This window comes from Pleurodeles waltl, chromosome 11 (assembly GCF_031143425.1).
Source record: "Pleurodeles waltl isolate 20211129_DDA chromosome 11, aPleWal1.hap1.20221129, whole genome shotgun sequence".
NCBI classification, from domain to species: domain Eukaryota; kingdom Metazoa; phylum Chordata; class Amphibia; order Caudata; family Salamandridae; genus Pleurodeles; species Pleurodeles waltl.
In genome coordinates, this window is record NC_090450.1 from 583,554,786 (window position 1) to 583,573,083 (window position 18,298).

General features: G+C 45.7%; 1 protein-coding gene across 5 annotated transcripts in view; it reads right to left on the minus strand.

Annotated features, from left to right (window-relative positions):
- The window catches only part of ANK1 (ankyrin 1), an 869,955-nt gene that overhangs the window by 636,123 nt on the left and 215,534 nt on the right, over positions 1 to 18,298 (minus strand). For all 5 annotated transcript variants that reach the window (XM_069214086.1, XM_069214083.1, XM_069214082.1 and 2 more), the window contains one exon: positions 2,240 to 2,437. In XM_069214086.1, coding sequence (XP_069070187.1) covers positions 2,240 to 2,437 — 198 coding nt within the window. The remainder of the gene's footprint in view (positions 1 to 2,239; positions 2,438 to 18,298) is intronic.

Genomic DNA, 18,298 nt, shown 5'->3' on the forward strand with positions numbered 1-18,298 from the left:
GGGGCAGTGCCTGACAAGTCGGGGGCACAGTGCTTATGGAGCGTATGGAATGTGGTAGAGGGTAGCTTTGGGTCCATGTCTTGAGATCATTTTTGTTCCACCTCAATGGCTACGGAGCTTCCCCCCCTCCACTCTGTCTCCTCCTGCTCTCTCACTCTCTCTTGTAGGAAATACTTTGGGTGTCACTATATACTTTAGGGAAGACCCATCATTTTGGGTAACTTTAAGAACTATTCCGTTCAGACTCATCATTGCCAACCTCTTACATTTGATGTCCCTAGGGTGTATGTGCTCAACTAAAGGGCCCTACAATGGCGATGAGAGCATAGATGACCTGCGTCCTGGAGAAAGCCCACAGCTACTAGCCAAGAGTGAGCGCATGCACTTAAAAGTTAGAGTGAACATCTTAAGGAGGCTGAAATGTGTTTACTATCATTTTGTTTTTGTATAACAAAATGATTACACACAAGGAATATTTGTTTCCTTTTGGTATTCATTGGGAGGATTTTGTATCCATTGGCTTGCCCCAGGAAATTACCCAGATCCTGGCCAATAGAAGAATGAGTTGACCTTAGTATATGTGACTAAGTATATGGGAGAGAGTGAGAGCTGGTTCTAGCTGGTGTACTAGATGGACTTGTTGGAGATAGAGTGAGCGAGGACTTGCAAGATATGATGTTGAAGGGTCTATGTGAGAGGAGGCTCTGTGTCGAAGGCATGTGAATGGAAATCTGGGAGACAGTAAGATTAGGAATCTCTTGATCCTGCCAGTAGAAAAGTAGGCAGCACTAACAAAAGAAAAGAGATAGCCAACTTTCATGGCAATGTCAGAACCTAGCGGTATCAGAAATAAGGTCAAGGTGATGAATCGAAGAAAGGTGATAAAAGGGACTCGAATTTAAATAAAGAATGATTCTTCTGCGACCACCAACATCCCTATTAGTCACAGCTGGGCAAGGCAAGAGATTCAAGACTGGTAGAAAAAAGAGATCTTGGTTTCTTGGGATAGAGAATGATTAACAGTGTCTGTGAGTCATAAACAGAGAGACCATAAAAGACACAAAGAACAAGAAAAGTTAGGATCTGATGTAGTAAACAGAGTACATATGGAGCAACGTCCCATCAAAAAGCATCTGAACCCCAAATATTGCTTTTAATCTCATAAGGGAGTAGGTCTATCATGTCATAAGCTTATAAACATTTTCTCTATGTTGTGTGCATTTTGAGGACTTAGCAGCTCTCCACCATATTGCCTGTGATGATTCTTCAGAACTTTCTATCACTCTCACAATGTTGTATATATCTGTGTTTGGCTAGCAGTGTAAGTTCAGAAATGTATCAGTACAACCATGAGATAACTTTGTCTCTTATTCTATTAATGGATAGGGATTCCAGATGTGTCTGCTTCTCACAATGTCTTTTATATCCCATTTGCTCAGCCAATGTAGCACTTGAGATAGATGATTTTGCATCCCTAAGTCAGGAAACACTTAGCTCTGATTAACTCTCACAGTAAAACAGGCCCATCATAAAGAAATCCCGGAATTTGGCAAGTGAGCCTGATTCCAACCTCAAAAATTCAAGTTTATCATACCTGGCAAAGAATCTGGGTGATGTGTTAATGATGTCATGAGGCAGGCATGGGATGTGTCAACTGCTGGTCATTGCGGCCCATAGTGTTGTAGGGGCTCTAGACCTGAGCCAGTGGGGAGCACAAGTATGCTGTGATGGGTGGTTTTGGAAAATTCTTGTTTTGCTTAGATCCATGGCTTGCTTTGTTGTTGGGAACACATTTTCTCAGGTGCTCTCCACCATGTTGTTCCTTGATAGCCTACTGTCCTCAGCTTCAACCAAAGAGTTCCTTGCCTGGCAGACCCTAGCTCCTCCCAGATATCACTTCGCCCTCACTCGTCCCCAAACCACATCATCTCCAAGAGTACTGGTGCCCCCACTAGATGGACCATTCCTATAAAGACCTTGACATCCCCTTGACAGCTCTAGACACTTGAGGATCTGTTGTACATCCCCGCTCTGAAAGCCCTCTGCCTCCTTCCTCCCTTACATACCGCTCCATGAGAACCTTCCTCTATCTAATACCTAGAATTCAACCCGTGTTCTTGACTCACACTCCTCCAGCAAGATTCCCCACCTTGACAGTTCTTGCCTCTTACTTCCTTGATTAGTGCCCCATCTAGACAGATTATGGCACCACACCCTCAGCCACGAATACCTTCCCTACCTTGGTCATGCAAGCCTGGGAGGCGTCTTTCTGCAGCAGCGCAAGGGTGGTGTCCAAATGCCCTTCTCGTGAGGCGATATGCAGAGGAGTGTGCCCTGCTGTGGTAGCCAGGTTGGGGTTGGCGTTGTGCTCCAACAGAAGATTCACCATGCCAATATGGCCAATTCGTGTAGCACAGTGCAACGGAGTCTGGTCATCCTGAGAAAGAAAAAGAAAAAGTTGCAGAAATAAAAAAGGAGCCCATCAGCTGCCCATCTACCTCTGTGACCCACTGTTAGACTCTCTGAACCACAGTCAGTCTCTCTGACCCACCCTTATGGGTATAAATGCCATTTGGGTGACCCCGTTTTTTTATTTTTAAACTCTCATGATGTAATCCAAAATCCAGGAAACCTTGTTGATTGATCCACCATGTCTAGGTGGGTATGAAGCCTATACCATAAATGCTTCTCCCTCTGGTAGGGTAGACCTGTGGTGGGCTCTTCATTGCCTTGTTGGAAGTCACTGTGAATCCACAAAATACACACTGCCAGAGGAAGTAGCAGCTCATTTGGAGGGTCAATGAAATGCAGAGACATAGATGATTAGGTCTTGCATGAATTGATCTGTGTCCGTAAAGTACAGAGGGTAAGAGGTTGCAGGAATTGATCATTATTAGCAGTGACGTCAATGCCAGGTCCACTTAGGTAAGTATAGTATGATGAATACATAGCTGACTTCAACGAACACCCGAGCGAATGTGTCTATCTTTTATAAATCCCAGTTCAGATATTGACAGAAATGCTACAGTAACAAAACATAAACCCACTCAACTTCAATTGCTTCTTAAAATAACTCTTGATATGCCTTACAGAAAAATATCAAAGATTTACTTATTAAGTTCAAAATAGAAACTAAAATTTTATAAGACTGATACATTTTCTAATTTATACACACTGTCATACAGTCATTCCAATTTCACTATTAGAACACATGCCTATTTAGCAGTTAGAACTCCACTTTCTAACTCAACACACTCACGCTAACACATTCATTTATCTCTTTCATGAAAAGTAACAGTTCCTGAAAAAAACAAACTTGATCCTCTGAACAGTACCCATTGTTCTTTCATTGAATATAATATACCCATTTGGCCTATGTCCAGTGCACTTAAACGTAACAGTGGGTTGAAGCATGTTTTGATGGCTCGACTGGAAATATAACTATCTTCTTCAGGACCAGCTTCCAAATTACATTTTTTTTTTATATGAGGGGGAGGTGTGGGGACAGGTTAGATCTTTTCATCTTCAGGCAAAAACATAAATAATTCTTATGGATGGTACAGGATCTCAGACAAAGTCCTCTTTTACATGAACGTACTACTACTAAATGCCAAGGTGTGACCTGAACGTATGGTTAACCAGGTGTGATTTCTACCAAGGATTAGTGGCACAATTCTATTTCAGAGCTGATGAATTCAAATGAAAGTTCGTAGAAGGCCTACTCAGACTTACTGGAGGGTAAATAAAGTTTCACAAAAATAAATGTGGCCTTGAAGCCATTTATCTTTCCCCAGTATAACTGGACTTATCAGTGTCGGCATCTTGCAGGTAACACTGGAAATCCTGTCCTCAGGAGGAAGTTGCTTCCTAAATGTAATAATCATAGGAAGTCTTCCATGTGTTGACACAAGAGTACAAGGTATGGCAGTGTCTGTAATAAACTATATCCGTCCTCCATGGCCCAGCCTTTCACTTGTGTAAAGAATCTGGCTTGCACATATGACTGGAAAGTAAAGCGGTCATCTATCTCAATGTTCAAAGATGAGCTAAGCTCTGCTAGTGGCCCCAATAATGATTGGTTGCTAAAAAAACAAGAGAAACACAAATGTTCACGTGAACCTGGGTATAAATACTGAAACACAAAACACTTGTTCATGTGAAAATAATTTGTGATATATATACATAAAGCAGAACGTTCTGCATAGAATACATATTTGGAAAAGATATTCGTTATGAGAGCAGTATGCAAGCTGTCAGGCATCCATTCATGGACAAATGCAAAAGCAACCAGCACATGTTCACCATCACCAAAACATACTTTTTGATTCATACTCAACGAAAACTAATAATGCATAACGATTGAGGCAACAAATACGTACTGGTTGCTCTTGCATTTGTCCATGAATGAATACCTGACAGACTGCTTACTGTTCTCATAAAGAATATATTTTCCAATGATTTATTATTTGCAGAACTTTATCCTTTGTGTATACATATCACAAATGAGTTTCAGGTCAACAAGTGTTCTGTGTCCCAATATTGTATGGGCATGAAGATAACAACGTGTATTGCCAGTATGACAGAACCTCCTACCGTACATTATTAGAATACTGCAAATCATAGAGGAGACAAATGGCCATACAGAGGACCTAGGCCAGAGGCTGAATCCCTTTAGAAGGTCATAGAACGTCGAGGTGACTTACAATATCTTGATTATGCAGACAGTGGGTACTTTATAGTTTATAATGTATAGTGGCACCATCATCTTTTTTCACAAACTACTTAAATTCTGGTATGTTGCACTTTCATATGAAAGAGATGGGATGACAGGAGACATAAAGAAAAAAGTTGAATCTATAGTCAACAATTAAACACACAAAAAAGAATTAGAGTCAGCTGTAAATCAGAATTTGTTTTTAAAAAGCTGTAACTCAGAATGTGTATAAACATGCAGATAGGGCCTATGTTTCCTACAATGACCTTAAGACTGCAAAAAAATGAACATGTTGCCATAAATATCTCCTTTATGCTGTTCACTCTTTTTAGAAAAAGATCATAAGAATGAAAAAAAGTTCCCAGTATACCTCTTTAAACCGCAGCTGCAATTATGCTTCATGACTTGCCTTTAATTCTTGTCTGCTGGCCCTAGCAGCAAGCATTGTGACATCAGACTTCAGATGTAATACCTTACAGCTATGTCATTTCCTTATAACTGGTGGTTAGAGATGTCATATTTCACCTGTAATAAGGAAATTGGAGGCTGAGTTGTGTACAAGGTTGCAGGCTCCCATGTATTCTAGGACTGTATCATACAGCTCTGCAGATTCAAAGGTGGATAAGGAATTTTTGTATAAGGTTGTGAATAAGAAAAATGACCCTGGAACGAGCAATCAGCCATAAACTGTCAGAATACGTTTCCAGTTACACAGGGAGCGTCTGACTTGCAGATGGCAATACTTATGTATTATTCAGTTACCTATAAGGTCCACTGTGCTCAATAGCCATTATCAAGCTGCATAAACCTTAAAAAATATGAGCAAGCACAGAAAAGTCGGCTATAGAATGTATCCCCCAAAACATGATATATGCCATTCAAGAAAGGAACAACAGACTGTGTTCCCTGCTGTTAGCTGCATTAATGTTCTCCTGTTGTGTTCCTCTGTGCCTTTAATTCTAAATATCGCAATCTCACACTGACCTGCTGCCGACCTCCATGCTCCTGCCTGAGCTTGCACATTCAACAAACAAACCCTGATTGCCCTGGCTGCCCTCTTTCCATCGTTCAAGCACTGTAATGGTCTTGCCACCTTTCCTATGGGGGCCTAACTCCTAACTATGGCAGGAGGCTCCTTGGGTAGGGAAGCCCTCATCAGACAGGAATGGCCCGGTCTCTCTCCCCCTCCAGGTTGTCTGCAACGTGGGCGGCTGTAGGAGGCTGGACTGGCTTGTAGTGAGTACCAAGGGGTACTTGCACCTTGCACCAGGCCCAGTTATCCCTTATTAGTGTATAGGGTGTCTAGCAGCTTAGGCTGATAGATAATGGTAGCTTAGCAGAGCAGCTTAGGCTGAACTAGGAGACGTGTGAAGCTACTACAGTACCACTTAGTGTCATATGCACAATATCATAAGAAAACACAATACACAGTTATACTAAAAATAAAGGTACTTTATTTTTATGACAATATGCCAAAGTATCTTAGAGTGTACCCTCAGTGAGAGGATAGGAAATATACACAAGATATATATATACACAATAGCAAAAATATGCAGTATAGTCTTAGAAAACAGTGCAAACAATGTATAGTTACAATAGGATGCAATGGGGAAACATAGGGATAGGGGCAACACAAACCATATACTCCAAAAGTGGAATGCGAACCACGAATGGACCCCAAACCTATGTGACCTTGTAGAGGGTCGCTGGGACTATTAGAAAATAGTGAGAGTTAGAAAAATAACCCTCCCCAAGACCCTGAAAAGTGAGTGCAAAGTGCACTAAAGTTCCCCTAAGGACAAAGAAGTCGTGTTAGAGGAATAATGCAGGAAAGACACAAACCAACAATGCAACAACTGTGGATTTCCAATCTAGGGTACCTGTGGAACAAGGGGACCAAGTCCAAAAGTCACAAGCAAGTCGGAGATGGGCATATGCCCAGGAAATGCCAGCTGTGGATGCAAAGAAGCTTCTACTGGACAGAAGAAGCTGAGGTTTCTGCAGGAACGAAAAGGGCTAGAGACTTCCCCTTTGGTGGACGGATCCCTCTCGCCGTGGAGAGTCGTGCAGAAGTGTTTTCCCACCGAAAGAACGCCAACAAGCCTTGCTATCTGCAAATCGTGCAGTTAGCGTTTTTGGACGCTGCTGTGGCCCTGGAGGGACCAGGAGGTCGCAAATTGGACCAGGAGAGAGAGGGGACGTCGAGCAAGACAAGGAGCCCTCTCAGCAGCAGGTAGCACCCGGAGAAGTGCCAGAAACAGGCACTACGAGGATGCGTGAAACGGTGCTCACCCGAAGTCGCACAAAGGAGTCCCACATCGCCGGAGACCAACTTAGAACGTCGTGCAATGCAGGTTAGAGTGCTGTGGACCCAGGCTTGGCTGTGCACAAAGGATTTCCGCCGGAAGTGCACAGGGGCCGGAGTAGCTGCAAAAGTCACGGTTCCCAGCAATGCAGCCCAGCGAGGTGAGGCAAGGACTTACCTCCACCAAACTTGGACTGAAGAGTCACTGGACTGTGGGGGTCACTTGGACAGAGTCGCTGGATTCGAGGGACCTCGCTCGTCGTGCTGAGAGGAGACCCAAGGGACCGGTAATGCAGCTTTTTGGAGCCTGCGGTTGCAGGGGGAAGATTCCGTCGACCCACAGGAGATTTCTTCGTAGCTTCTGGTGCAGAGAGGAGGCAGACTACCCCCACAGCATGCACAAGCAGGAAAACAGTCGAGAAGGCGGCAGGATCAACGTTACAGAATTGCAGTAGTCGTCTTTGCTACTATGTTGCAGGTTTGCAGGCTTCCAGCGCGGTCAGCAGTCGATTCCTTGGCAGAAGGTGAAGAGAGAGATGCAGAGGAACTCGGATGAGCTCTTGCATTCGTTATCTAAAGTTTCCCCAGAGACAGAGACCCTAAATAGCCAGAAAAGAGGGTTTGGCTACCTACGAGAGAGGATAGGCTAGCAACACCTGAAGGAGCCTATCACAAGGAGTCTCTGACGTCACCTGGTGGCACTGGCCACTCAGAGCAGTCCAGTGTGCCAGCAGCACCTCTGTTTCCAAGATGGCAGAGGTCTGGAGCACACTGGAGGAGCTCTGGACACCTCCCAGGGGAGGTGCAGGTCAGGGGAGTGGTCACTCCCCTTTCCTTTGTCCAGTTTCGCGCCAGAGCAGGGCTAAGGGGTCCCCTGAACCGGTGTAGACTGGCTTATGCAGAATTGGGCACATCTGTGCCCAACAAAGCATTTCCAGAGGCTGGGGGAGGCTACTCCTCCCCTGCCTTCACACCATTTTCCAAAGGGAGAGGGTGTCACACCCTCTCTCAGAGGAAGTTCTTTGTTCTGCCATCCTGGGCCAGGCCTGGCTGGACCCCAGGAGGGCAGATGCCTGTCTGAGGGGTTGGCAGCAGCAGCAGCTGCAGTGAAACCCCAGGAAGGGCAGTTTGGCAGTACCAGGGTCTGTGCTACAGACCACTGGGATCATGGGATTGTGCCAACTATGCCAGGATGGCATAGAGGGGGCAATTCCATGATCATAGACATGTTACATGGCCATATTCGGAGTTACCATTGTGAAGCCACATATAGGTAGTGACCTATATGTAGTGCCCGCGTGTAATGATGTCCCCGCACTCACAAAGTTCAGGGAATTGGCTCTGAACAATGTGGGGGCACCTTGGCTAGTGCCAGGGTGCCCTCACACTAAGTAACTTTGCACCTAACCTTTACCAGGTAAAGGTTAGACATATAGGTGACTTATAAGTTACTTAAGTGCAGTGTAAAATGGCTGTGAAATAACGTGGACGTTATTTCACTCAGGCTGCAGTGGCAGGCCTGTGTAAGAATTGTCAGAGCTCCCTATGGGTGGCAAAAGAAATGCTGCAGCCCATAGGGATCTCCTGGAACCCCAATACCCTGGGTACCTCAGTACCATATACTAGGGAATTATAAGGGTGTTCCAGTAAGCCAATGTAAATTGGTACAAATAGTCACTAGCCTGTCAGTGAAAGTTTGGAAAGAAATGAGAGAGCATAACCACTGAGGTTCTGATTAGCAGAGCCTCAGTGAGACAGTTAGTCACTACACAGGTAACACATTCAGGCACACTTATGAGCACTGGGGCCCTGGTGAACAGGGTCCCAGTGACACATACAACTAAAACAACATATATACAGTGAAAAATGGGGGTAACATGCCAGGCAAGATGGTACTTTCCTACACAACCCCCCCCCCAAACGAAGGACAATAAGACTAGCCATGACCTGATGAGTCTTCATTGTCTAAGTGGAAATATCTGGAGAGTCCATCTGCATTGGAGTGGCTACTCCCAGGTCTATGTTCCACTGTATAGTCCATTCCCTGTAGGGATATGGACCACCTCAATAATTTAGGATTTTCACCTTTCATTTGTTTTAGCCAAAGTAGAGGTTTGTGGTCTGTCTGAACAATGAAGTGAGTGCCAAACAGGTATGGCCTCAACTTCTTCAGTGCCCAGACCACAGCAAAGGCCTCCCTCTCAATGGCAGACCAACGCTTTTCTCTAGGGGTCAACCTCCTACTAATAAAAGCAACAGGTTGATCCTGGCCCTCAGAATTAAGTTGTGATAGGACTGCCCCTACTCCTAATTCAGATGCATCAGTTTGGACATAGAATTTTTTAGAGTAACAAGGGCTTTTCAGGACAGGTGCAGAGCACATGGCCTGCTTCAGCTCCTCAAAAGCTTTCTGACAGTTTGCTGTCCATAATACCTTTTTAGGCATCTTTTTGGAAGTGAGGTCATTAAGAGGGGCTGCAATGGAGCCATAGTTCTTAATGAACCTCCTGTAATACCCAGTGAGGCCTAGGAAGGCTCTCACCTGAGTCTGAGTGGTAGGGGGAACCCAATCAATAATTGTTTGGATTTTCCCCTGAAGTGGTGCAATCTGTTCCCCACCAACAAGGTGTCCCAGATAAACCACCTTACCCTGCCCTATCTGGCACTTTGAAGCCTTGATAGTGAGGCCTGCCTTTTGCAGGGCCTCCAAAACTTTCCATAGGTGGACCAGGTGATCATCCCAGCTGGAGCTAAAGACAGCTATATCGTCCAAATATGCTGCACTGAAAGCTTCCAGCCCTTGCAGGACTGTGTTCACCAACCTCTGAAAAGTGGCAGGTGCATTTTTCAAACCAAAAGGCATTACAGTAAACTGGTAATGTCCTCCAATGGTTGAAAATGCAGTCTTAGGTTTAGCATCTTCTGACAATTTGATCTGCCAATACCCTGCAGTCAAGTCAAAAGTGCTTAGATACTTGGCAGATGCCAGTGTATCTATGAGCTCATCTGCCCTGGGTATAGGGTGAGCATCAGTTTTGGTTACCAAGTTGAGACCTCTATAGTCTACACAAAACCGCATTTCCTTCTTTCCATCTTTGGAATGGGGTTTTGGTACCAGTACCACAGGAGAAGCCCATGGACTGTCAGAGTGCTCAACCACTCCTAGTTCTAACATTTTCTGGACCTCTTGCTTTATGCAGTCCCTGACATGATCAGGCTGCCTATAGATCTTACTTTTGACAGGCAAGCTGTCTCCAGTATCTATAGTGTGCTCACACCAAGAAGTGGTACCTGGCACAGTAGAGAAGAGTTCAGAGAATTGATCTAGGAGATTTATGCAATTGTCTTTCTGCTCAGCAGTAAGACAATCAGCCAAAACTACACCTTCCACAAGAGCATCTTGTTCTGTGGAAGAGAAGACATCAGGTAGAGGATCACTGTCTTCTTCCTGTCCCTCATCAGTTGCCATGAGCAGGGTGAGATCAGCCCTGTCATAGTAGGGTTTCAGGCGGTTGACATGGAGCACCCTAAGGGGACTCCTGGCAGTGCCTAAGTCAACTAAATAGGTGACTTCTCCCTTCTTTTCAACAATTGTGTGGGGTCCACTCCATTTATCTTGGAGTGCTCTTGGGGCCACAGGCTCCAAGACCCACACTTTCTGCCCTGGTTGGTACTGAACCAAAACAGCCTTCTGATCATGCCATTGCTTCTGGAGCTCTTGGCTGGCCTGAAGGTTTTTACTGGCCTTTTTCATGTACTCAGCCATCCTTGATCTGAGGCCAAGTACATAATCCACAATATCCTGCTTAGGAGCTTTTAAAGGTTGTTCCCAACCCTCCTTTACAAGTGTGAGTGGACCCCTAACAGGGTGTCCAAAAAGAAGTTCAAAGGGGCTGAAGCCCACTCCTTTCTGGGGTACCTCCCTGTAGGCAAAAAGGAGGCATGGTAGAAGGATATCCCATCTCCTGCGGAGTTTTTCAGGGAGACCCATAATCATGCCTTTGAGAGTTTTATTAAATCTCTCCACCAGTCCATTTGTTTGTGGATGATAGGGTGTTGTGAACTTGTACGTTACACCACACTCCTTCCACATGGCTTTTAAGTATGCAGACATGAAATTGCTTCCCCTGTCTGATACTACTTCCTTTGGGAAGCCCACCCTGGAAAATATTCCCAGGAGGGCCTTTGCCACTGCAGGTGCTGTAGTGGTCCTTAAAGGAATAGCTTCAGGATATCTTGTGGCATGGTCCACTACCACCAAGATAAATCTATTGCCTGAAACAGTAGGGGGGTCAAGGGGGCCAACTATGTCAACCCCTACCCTTTCAAAGGGAACCCCAACCACAGGTAGTGGAATAAGGGGTGCCTTTGGGGTGCCACCTGTCTTGCCACTGGCTTGACAGGTTTCACAGGACTTACAAAATTCCTTTGTGTCCTCAGACATCCTAGGCCAATGAAACAATGGAACCAATCTGTCCCAAGTTTTCATTTGACCCAGGTGTCCAGCTAGGGGAATGTCATGTGCCAGGGTTAGGAGGAACTTCCTGTACTCCTGAGGAATCACTAATCTCCTGGCAGCTCCAGGCTTAGGATCCCTATGCTCAGTGTACAAGAGGTTGTCCTCCCAGTAAACTCTGTGAGAGTCACTGACATCCCCATTAGCCTGTTTGACAGCTTGCTGTCTGAGACCCTCTAATGTGGGGCAGGTTTGCTGTGCCACACTCAGCTCCTCTCTGGCAGGCCCCCCTTCACCCAAAAGCTCAGCAGTGTCTGCTTCCAGCTCCTCTGGTGTAGGTTCTGCACAGGGAGGGAATTCTTCTTCCTCAGAAGTTGAATCCACTGTAGAGGGAGGGATAGTAGGAAGTGGTTTGCTTCTACTAGCCCTAGCTTTAGGGAGCACTTGGTCCATTGTTCCAGGATCCAAGCTTCCCTGTCCTTTTTGCTTTTTGGCCTGAGCCCTTGTCAAAGCAAAAATATGCCCTGGGATGCCGAGCATTGCTGCATGGGCCTCCAACTCCACATCTGACCAAGCTGATGTCTCCAAATCATTTCCTAGTAGACAGTCTACAGGTAAATCTGTGGCTACCACAACTTTCTTTGGACCAGTAACCCCCTCCCCCCCCAGTTGAGATTAACAACAGCCATGGGGTCGCTAAGTGTGTTGTTGTGAGCATCGGTTACTTGGTACTGGTGACCAAGTAGGTGTTGTTCAGGGTGGACCAGTTTCTCTATGACCATAGTCACACTGGCACCAGTGTCCCTGTAGGCCTGAACCTCAACACCATTTATTAGGGGTAGCTGCTTGTACTTATCCATATTAAGGGGACAAGCAACTAAGGTGGCTAAATCAATAGCCCCCTCAGAGACTAACACAGCCTCTGTGGCCTCCCTAACAAGGCCAACCCCAACTAAGTTACCAATAGTGAGCCCAGCTACTCCCTTGGATTGGCTATTAGTAGGTTTGCTCCCACCACCACTGCTATTAGTAGGGACACTAGGGGTAGCAGTAGGGGTTGTAGTGGTAGGAGCATTGGTGCTTTTCTTTGGACAACTTGGATCTGTTGTCCAATGGCCTTTTATTTTACATAAATAGCACCATGGTTTCTTTTCCTTGTTCTGATTAAAAGAGGATTTGGGCCCACCACCCCCACCAGAGTGTTTTTGTGGGCCCGATGAAGACTCATTTTTAGATTTGTCCCCACCCTTGTCAGAAGACTTACCATCCTTCTTTTTGTTGCCATCTTTGTCAATTCTTGGGGAGAGGTCAGATCAGAGTCCACCAAGTACTGGTGCAACAAATCAGACACACAATTATTAAGAATATGCTCTCTCAGGATCAAGTTATACAGGCTGTCATAATCAGTAACTTTACTGCCATGTAACCACCCCTCCAAGGCCTTCACTGAATGGTCAATGAAATCAACCCAGTCTTGTGAAGACTCCTTTTTGGTCTCTCTGAACTTTATCCTGTATTGTTCAGTGGTTAAGCCATAACCATCCAGGAGTGCATTCTTAAGAACTTGGAAATTATTAGCATCATTTTCTTTCACAGTAAGGAGCCTATCCCTACCTTTTCCACTAAATGATAGCCATAGGATAGCAGCCCACTGCCTTTGAGGGACATCCTGTACAACACAGGCCCTCTCAAGTGCAGCAAACCACTTATTAATGTCATCCCCCTCCTATCTTGTGCAGATTCCTAGAATCATGCTCTTTTGCAGGATGACTATGGGGAATACTGCTGCTGCCACCATGGGTTTCTAAACCCAACTTCTGTCTTTCCTTCTCTAGTTCAAAAGACTGTCTATCCAAATCCAGCTGTTGCTTTTTAAGCTTCAGTCTGGTTTGTTCCACCCTCAACTTATTGAGTTCCCTCTCTAACATTCTGTCATCAGGGTTGGTGGGAGGGACATTTCTAGATACAGAGGTATGATGGGAATGAACAGAAGGAGACCTGTCCCTTACAGAGGGCACCCTAACAGCTTGGCTAACAGAAACATCAGTACCACTGTGGTGTGAATAAATGCTTTTGCTATGATGTGAGACAACACTATTTGTATGGTGTGGCTCTTCATCATTACCAACTATGCTAGACTGTCTAGTAATGGGCAGGCTAGGAAGTTTCTTTCCAGAATCTTTTCCTGGGGGAGTCCCTGGATCAGATTGAGAACCATTAGCTACTTTTTCAACAGATGGGGCACTTTTAGCCTTATCCTGTTCTCTAAGCATGTTAATTAACAGTTCTAAGGAAGGATTCTTCCCTACACTCAAACCTCTCTTTATGCAGAGACTCCTTGCTCCTTTCCAGCTAAGGTGATCATATGCAAGTTTGGACAGATCAACATTTTGGCCTGTGCCAGACATTTTTAGAGAGAGTTAAAAGTGATAGAAAAAGAGAAAAAAGTGTTCAGAACTATTTAGAAAGACAGAAAAAAACTTTTAAAACTTTTAAGAACTTTTTGAAAGTTTAGAAGTACTTTTCAGCACTTAGAAAAGAGTGAAAAGAGGAAATGCAAAACTTTTTGGCTATGTGTATATACACTGACCTTGTTTTGTATATTTTTCTCTTATGAAAAGTACAATGACAAGAGTGGTAAGTAGTCTCAAAGCACTTATCCCACCGCTGCACAACCAATGTAGGAGGCTGGACTGGCTTGTAGTGAGTACCAAGGGGTACTTGCACCTTGCACCAGGCCCAGTTATCCCTTATTAGTGTATAGGGTGTCTAGCAGCTTAGGCTGATAGATAATGGTAGCTTAGCAGAGCAGCTTAGGCTGAACTAGGAGACGTGTGAAGCTACTACAGTACCACTTAGTGTCATATGCACAATATCATAAGAAAACACAATACACAGTTATACTAAAAATAAAGGTACTTTATTTTTATGACAATATGCCAAAGTATCTTAGAGTGTACCCTCAGTGAGAGGATAGGAAATATACACAAGATATATATACACAATAGCAAAAATATGCAGTATAGTCTTAGAAAACAGTGCAAACAATGTATAGTTACAATAGGATGCAATGGGGAAACATAGGGATAGGGGCAACACAAACCATATGCTCCAAAAGTGGAATGCGAACCACGAATGGACCCCAAACCTATGTGACCTTGTAGAGGGTCGCTGGGACTATTAGAAAATAATGAGAGTTAGAAAAATAACCCTCCCCAAGACCCTGAAAAGTGAGTGCAAAGTGCACTAAAGTTCCCCTAAGGACAAAGAAGTCGTGTTAGAGGAATAATGCAGGAAAGACACAAATCAACAATGCAACAACTGTGGATTTCCAATCTAGGGTACCTGTGGAACAAGGGGACCAAGTCCAAAAGTCACAAGCAAGTCGGAGATGGGCATATGCCCAGGAAATGCCAGCTGTGGATGCAAAGAAGCTTCTACTGGACAGAAGAAGCTGAGGTTTCTGCAGGAACGAAAAGGGCTAGAGACTTCCCCTTTGGTGGACGGATCCCTCTCGCCGTGGAGAGTCGTGCAGAAGTGTTTTCCCGCCGAAAGAACGCCAACAAGCCTTGCTAGCTGCAAATCGTGCGGTTAGCGTTTTGGGACACTGCTGTGGCCCTGGAGGGACCAGGAGGTCGCAAATTGGACCAGGAGAGAGAGGGGACGTCGAGCAAGACAAGGAGCCCTCTCAGCAGAAGGTAACACCCGGAGAAGTGCCAGAAACAGGCACTACGAGGATGCGTGAAACGGTGCTCACCCGAAGTCGCACAAAGGAGTCCCACGTCGCCGGAGACCAACTTAGAACGTCGTGCAATGCAGGTTAGAGTGCCGTGGACCCAGGCTTGGCTGTGCACAAAGGATTTCCGCCGGAAGTGCACAGGGGCCGGAGTAGCTGCAAAAGTCGCGGTTCCCAGCAATGCAGCCCAGCGAGGTGAGGCAAGGACTTACCTCCACCAAACTTGGACTGAAGAGTCACTGGACTGTGGGGGTCACTTGGACAGAGTCGCTGGATTCGAGGGACCTCGCTCGTCGTGCTGAGAGGAGACCCAAGGGACCGGTAATGCAGCTTTTTGGTGCCTGCGGTTGCAGGGGGAAGATTCCGTCGACCCACAGGAGATTTCTTCGGAGCTTCTGGTGCAGAGAGGAGGCAGACTACCCCCACAGCATGCACAAGCAGGAAAACAGTCGAGAAGGCGGCAGGATCAGCGTTACAGAGTTGCAGTAGTCGTCTTTGCTACTATGTTGCAGGTTTGCAGGCTTCCAGCGCGGTCAGCAGTCGATTCCTTGGCAGAAGGTGAAGAGAGAGATGCAGAGGAACTCGGATGAGCTCTTGCATTCGTTATCTAAAGTTTCCCCAGAGACAGAGACCCTAAATAGCCAGAAAAGAGGGTTTGGCTACCTAGGAGAGAGGATAGGCTAGCAACACCTGAAGGAGCCTATCACAAGGAGTCTCTGACGTCACCTGGTGGCACTGGCCACTCAGAGCAGTCCAGTGTGGCAGCAGCACCTCTGCTTCCAAGATGGCAGAGGTCTGGAGCACACTGGAGGAGCTCTGGACACCTCCCAGGGGAGGTGCAGGTCAGGGGAGTGGTCACTCCCCTTTCCTTTGTCCAGTTTCGCGCCAGAGCAGGGCTAAGGGGTCCCCTGAACCGGTGTAGACTGGCTTATGCAGAATTGGGCACATCTGTGCCCAACAAAGCATTTCCAGAGGCTGGGGGAGGCTGCTCCTCCCCTGCCTTCACACCATTTTCCAAAGGGAGAGGGTGTCGCACCCTCTCTCAGAGGAAGTTCTTTGTTCTGCCATCCTGGGCCAGGCCTGGCTGGACCCCAGGAGGGCAGATGCCTGTCTGAGGGGTTGGCAGCAGCAGCAGCTGCAGTGAAACCCCAGGAAGGGCAGTTTGGCAGTACCAGGGTCTGTGCTACAGACCACTTGGATTATGGGATTGTGCCAACTATGCCAGGATGGCATAGAGGGGGCAATTCCATGATCATAGACATGTTACATGGCCATATTCGGAGTTACCATTGTGAAGCCACATATAGGTAGTGACCTATATGTAGTGCCCGCGTGTAATGGTGTCCCCGCACTCACAAAGTTCAGGGAATTGGCTCTGAACAATGTGGGGGCACCTTGGCTAGTGCCAGGGTGCCCTCACACTAAGTAACTTTGCACCTAACCTTTACCAGGTAAAGGTTAGACATATAGGTGACTTATAAGTTACTTAAGTGCAGTGTAAAATGGCTGTGAAATAACGTGGGCGTTATTTCACTCAGGCTGCAGTGGCAGGCCTGTGTAAGAATTGTCAGAGCTCCCTATGGGTGGCAAAAGAAATGCTGCAGCCCATAGGGATCTCCTGGAACCCCAATACCCTGGGTACCTCAGTACCATATACTAGGGAATTATAAGGGTGTTCCAGTAAGCCAATGTAAATTGGTAAAAATAGTCACTAGCCTGTCAGTGACAGTTTGGAAAGAAATGAGAGAGCATAACCACTGAGGTTCTGATTAGCAGAGCCTCAGTGAGACAGTTAGTCACTACACAGGTAACACATTCAGGCACACTTATGAGCACTGGGGCCCTGGTGAACAGGGTCCCAGTGACACATACAACTAAAACAACATATATACAGTGAAAAATGGGGGTAACATGCCAGGCAAGATGGTACTTTCCTACAGCGGCTGCCACCAAGGTGACAGTTTTTTAGGTTTAGCCTGGGCAGCGTACAGCGCTGTCTGCAAGACGTGGTATTCAGTCTATGGGCCTTAACCACGCCCACTCTTGCCATTCGTTCTTTGTTGTGCTTGTCTTAAATGCTTCCTTTTTATTGGTGCATTTTTCTAAATGTCCCTCCTTTGTGTGCTTAGTTTCCACCCAGGCGATTTTACTAAGAGAACATTTTTGAAGGCCATCTCAGTATATTCACACGTCTTCACGCTTCTTCCTGTTACAGCGTGTGAAGGTCCATTCTCCCGTCTGGTTTCAGTTTTGCCTTTAATCCCAGTTGCGATTCTTACTCCATGCAGCTCATTTTCATTTAATTTAATTTAAATCACTGCTTAAATTGCAGTGCCACCACGTAATCTCCCTGTGCCGTATCCCCTTCACCCCTCCAACAACACTGCTTGCTCACCCACAGCACCTCTTCAAGGTCTCTGCTTGTTTTGTCTTTTAATGTAATACAAATTACTGCTTCATTTGCAGTGTTGTTACTTAATCTGACTGTACAGTCTCCCCTCAGCCCTACCACAACACTGCTTGTTTTATGTATGTTCCTTCCTGCGCACTCTTTTAGGTTTGCTCCTCAGCTCGTGTATCAGCACAGCACGCAATTCCGAGCTTAGCTGACAGCATTATTCCTCCGTTCTTGCTGAAAACCATGACTTCAACAAATGGCTCTTGCCCTCTCCTCTTTTTTCCTTTATTTGTTCCCCTCTGAAATGGATCCTAAAAAGAAAGATACACTTTAGCTGCAAATGTCGTCTTTTTCTCCTTTCCTTTATTTGTTTCCCTGTGAAATGGATCCAAAAAATAAATAAACACTTTGGCTGCAAATGTTGTCTTTTTCAGACATTTTTCTATTCCAAAGTGCATCCTCCGGATAGAGAGAAAGAAAGGTTCAAAATAAGAAAAAACAAATAAAGCAAGACAGAGTGGTCACAAAGAGGGCTTTTTTTTTTTTTTCACAACCACACCGGTTAGCGCCACTTTACACTGTTTGCCAGTGAAGTGATACTTTGTATTCTCATCTTTCTTTGAACAACATTGTTTTCCCCGGCTGGGGAAGTGCGCCATTCCTGGAGGTACTGCAATACCTGGTTGATG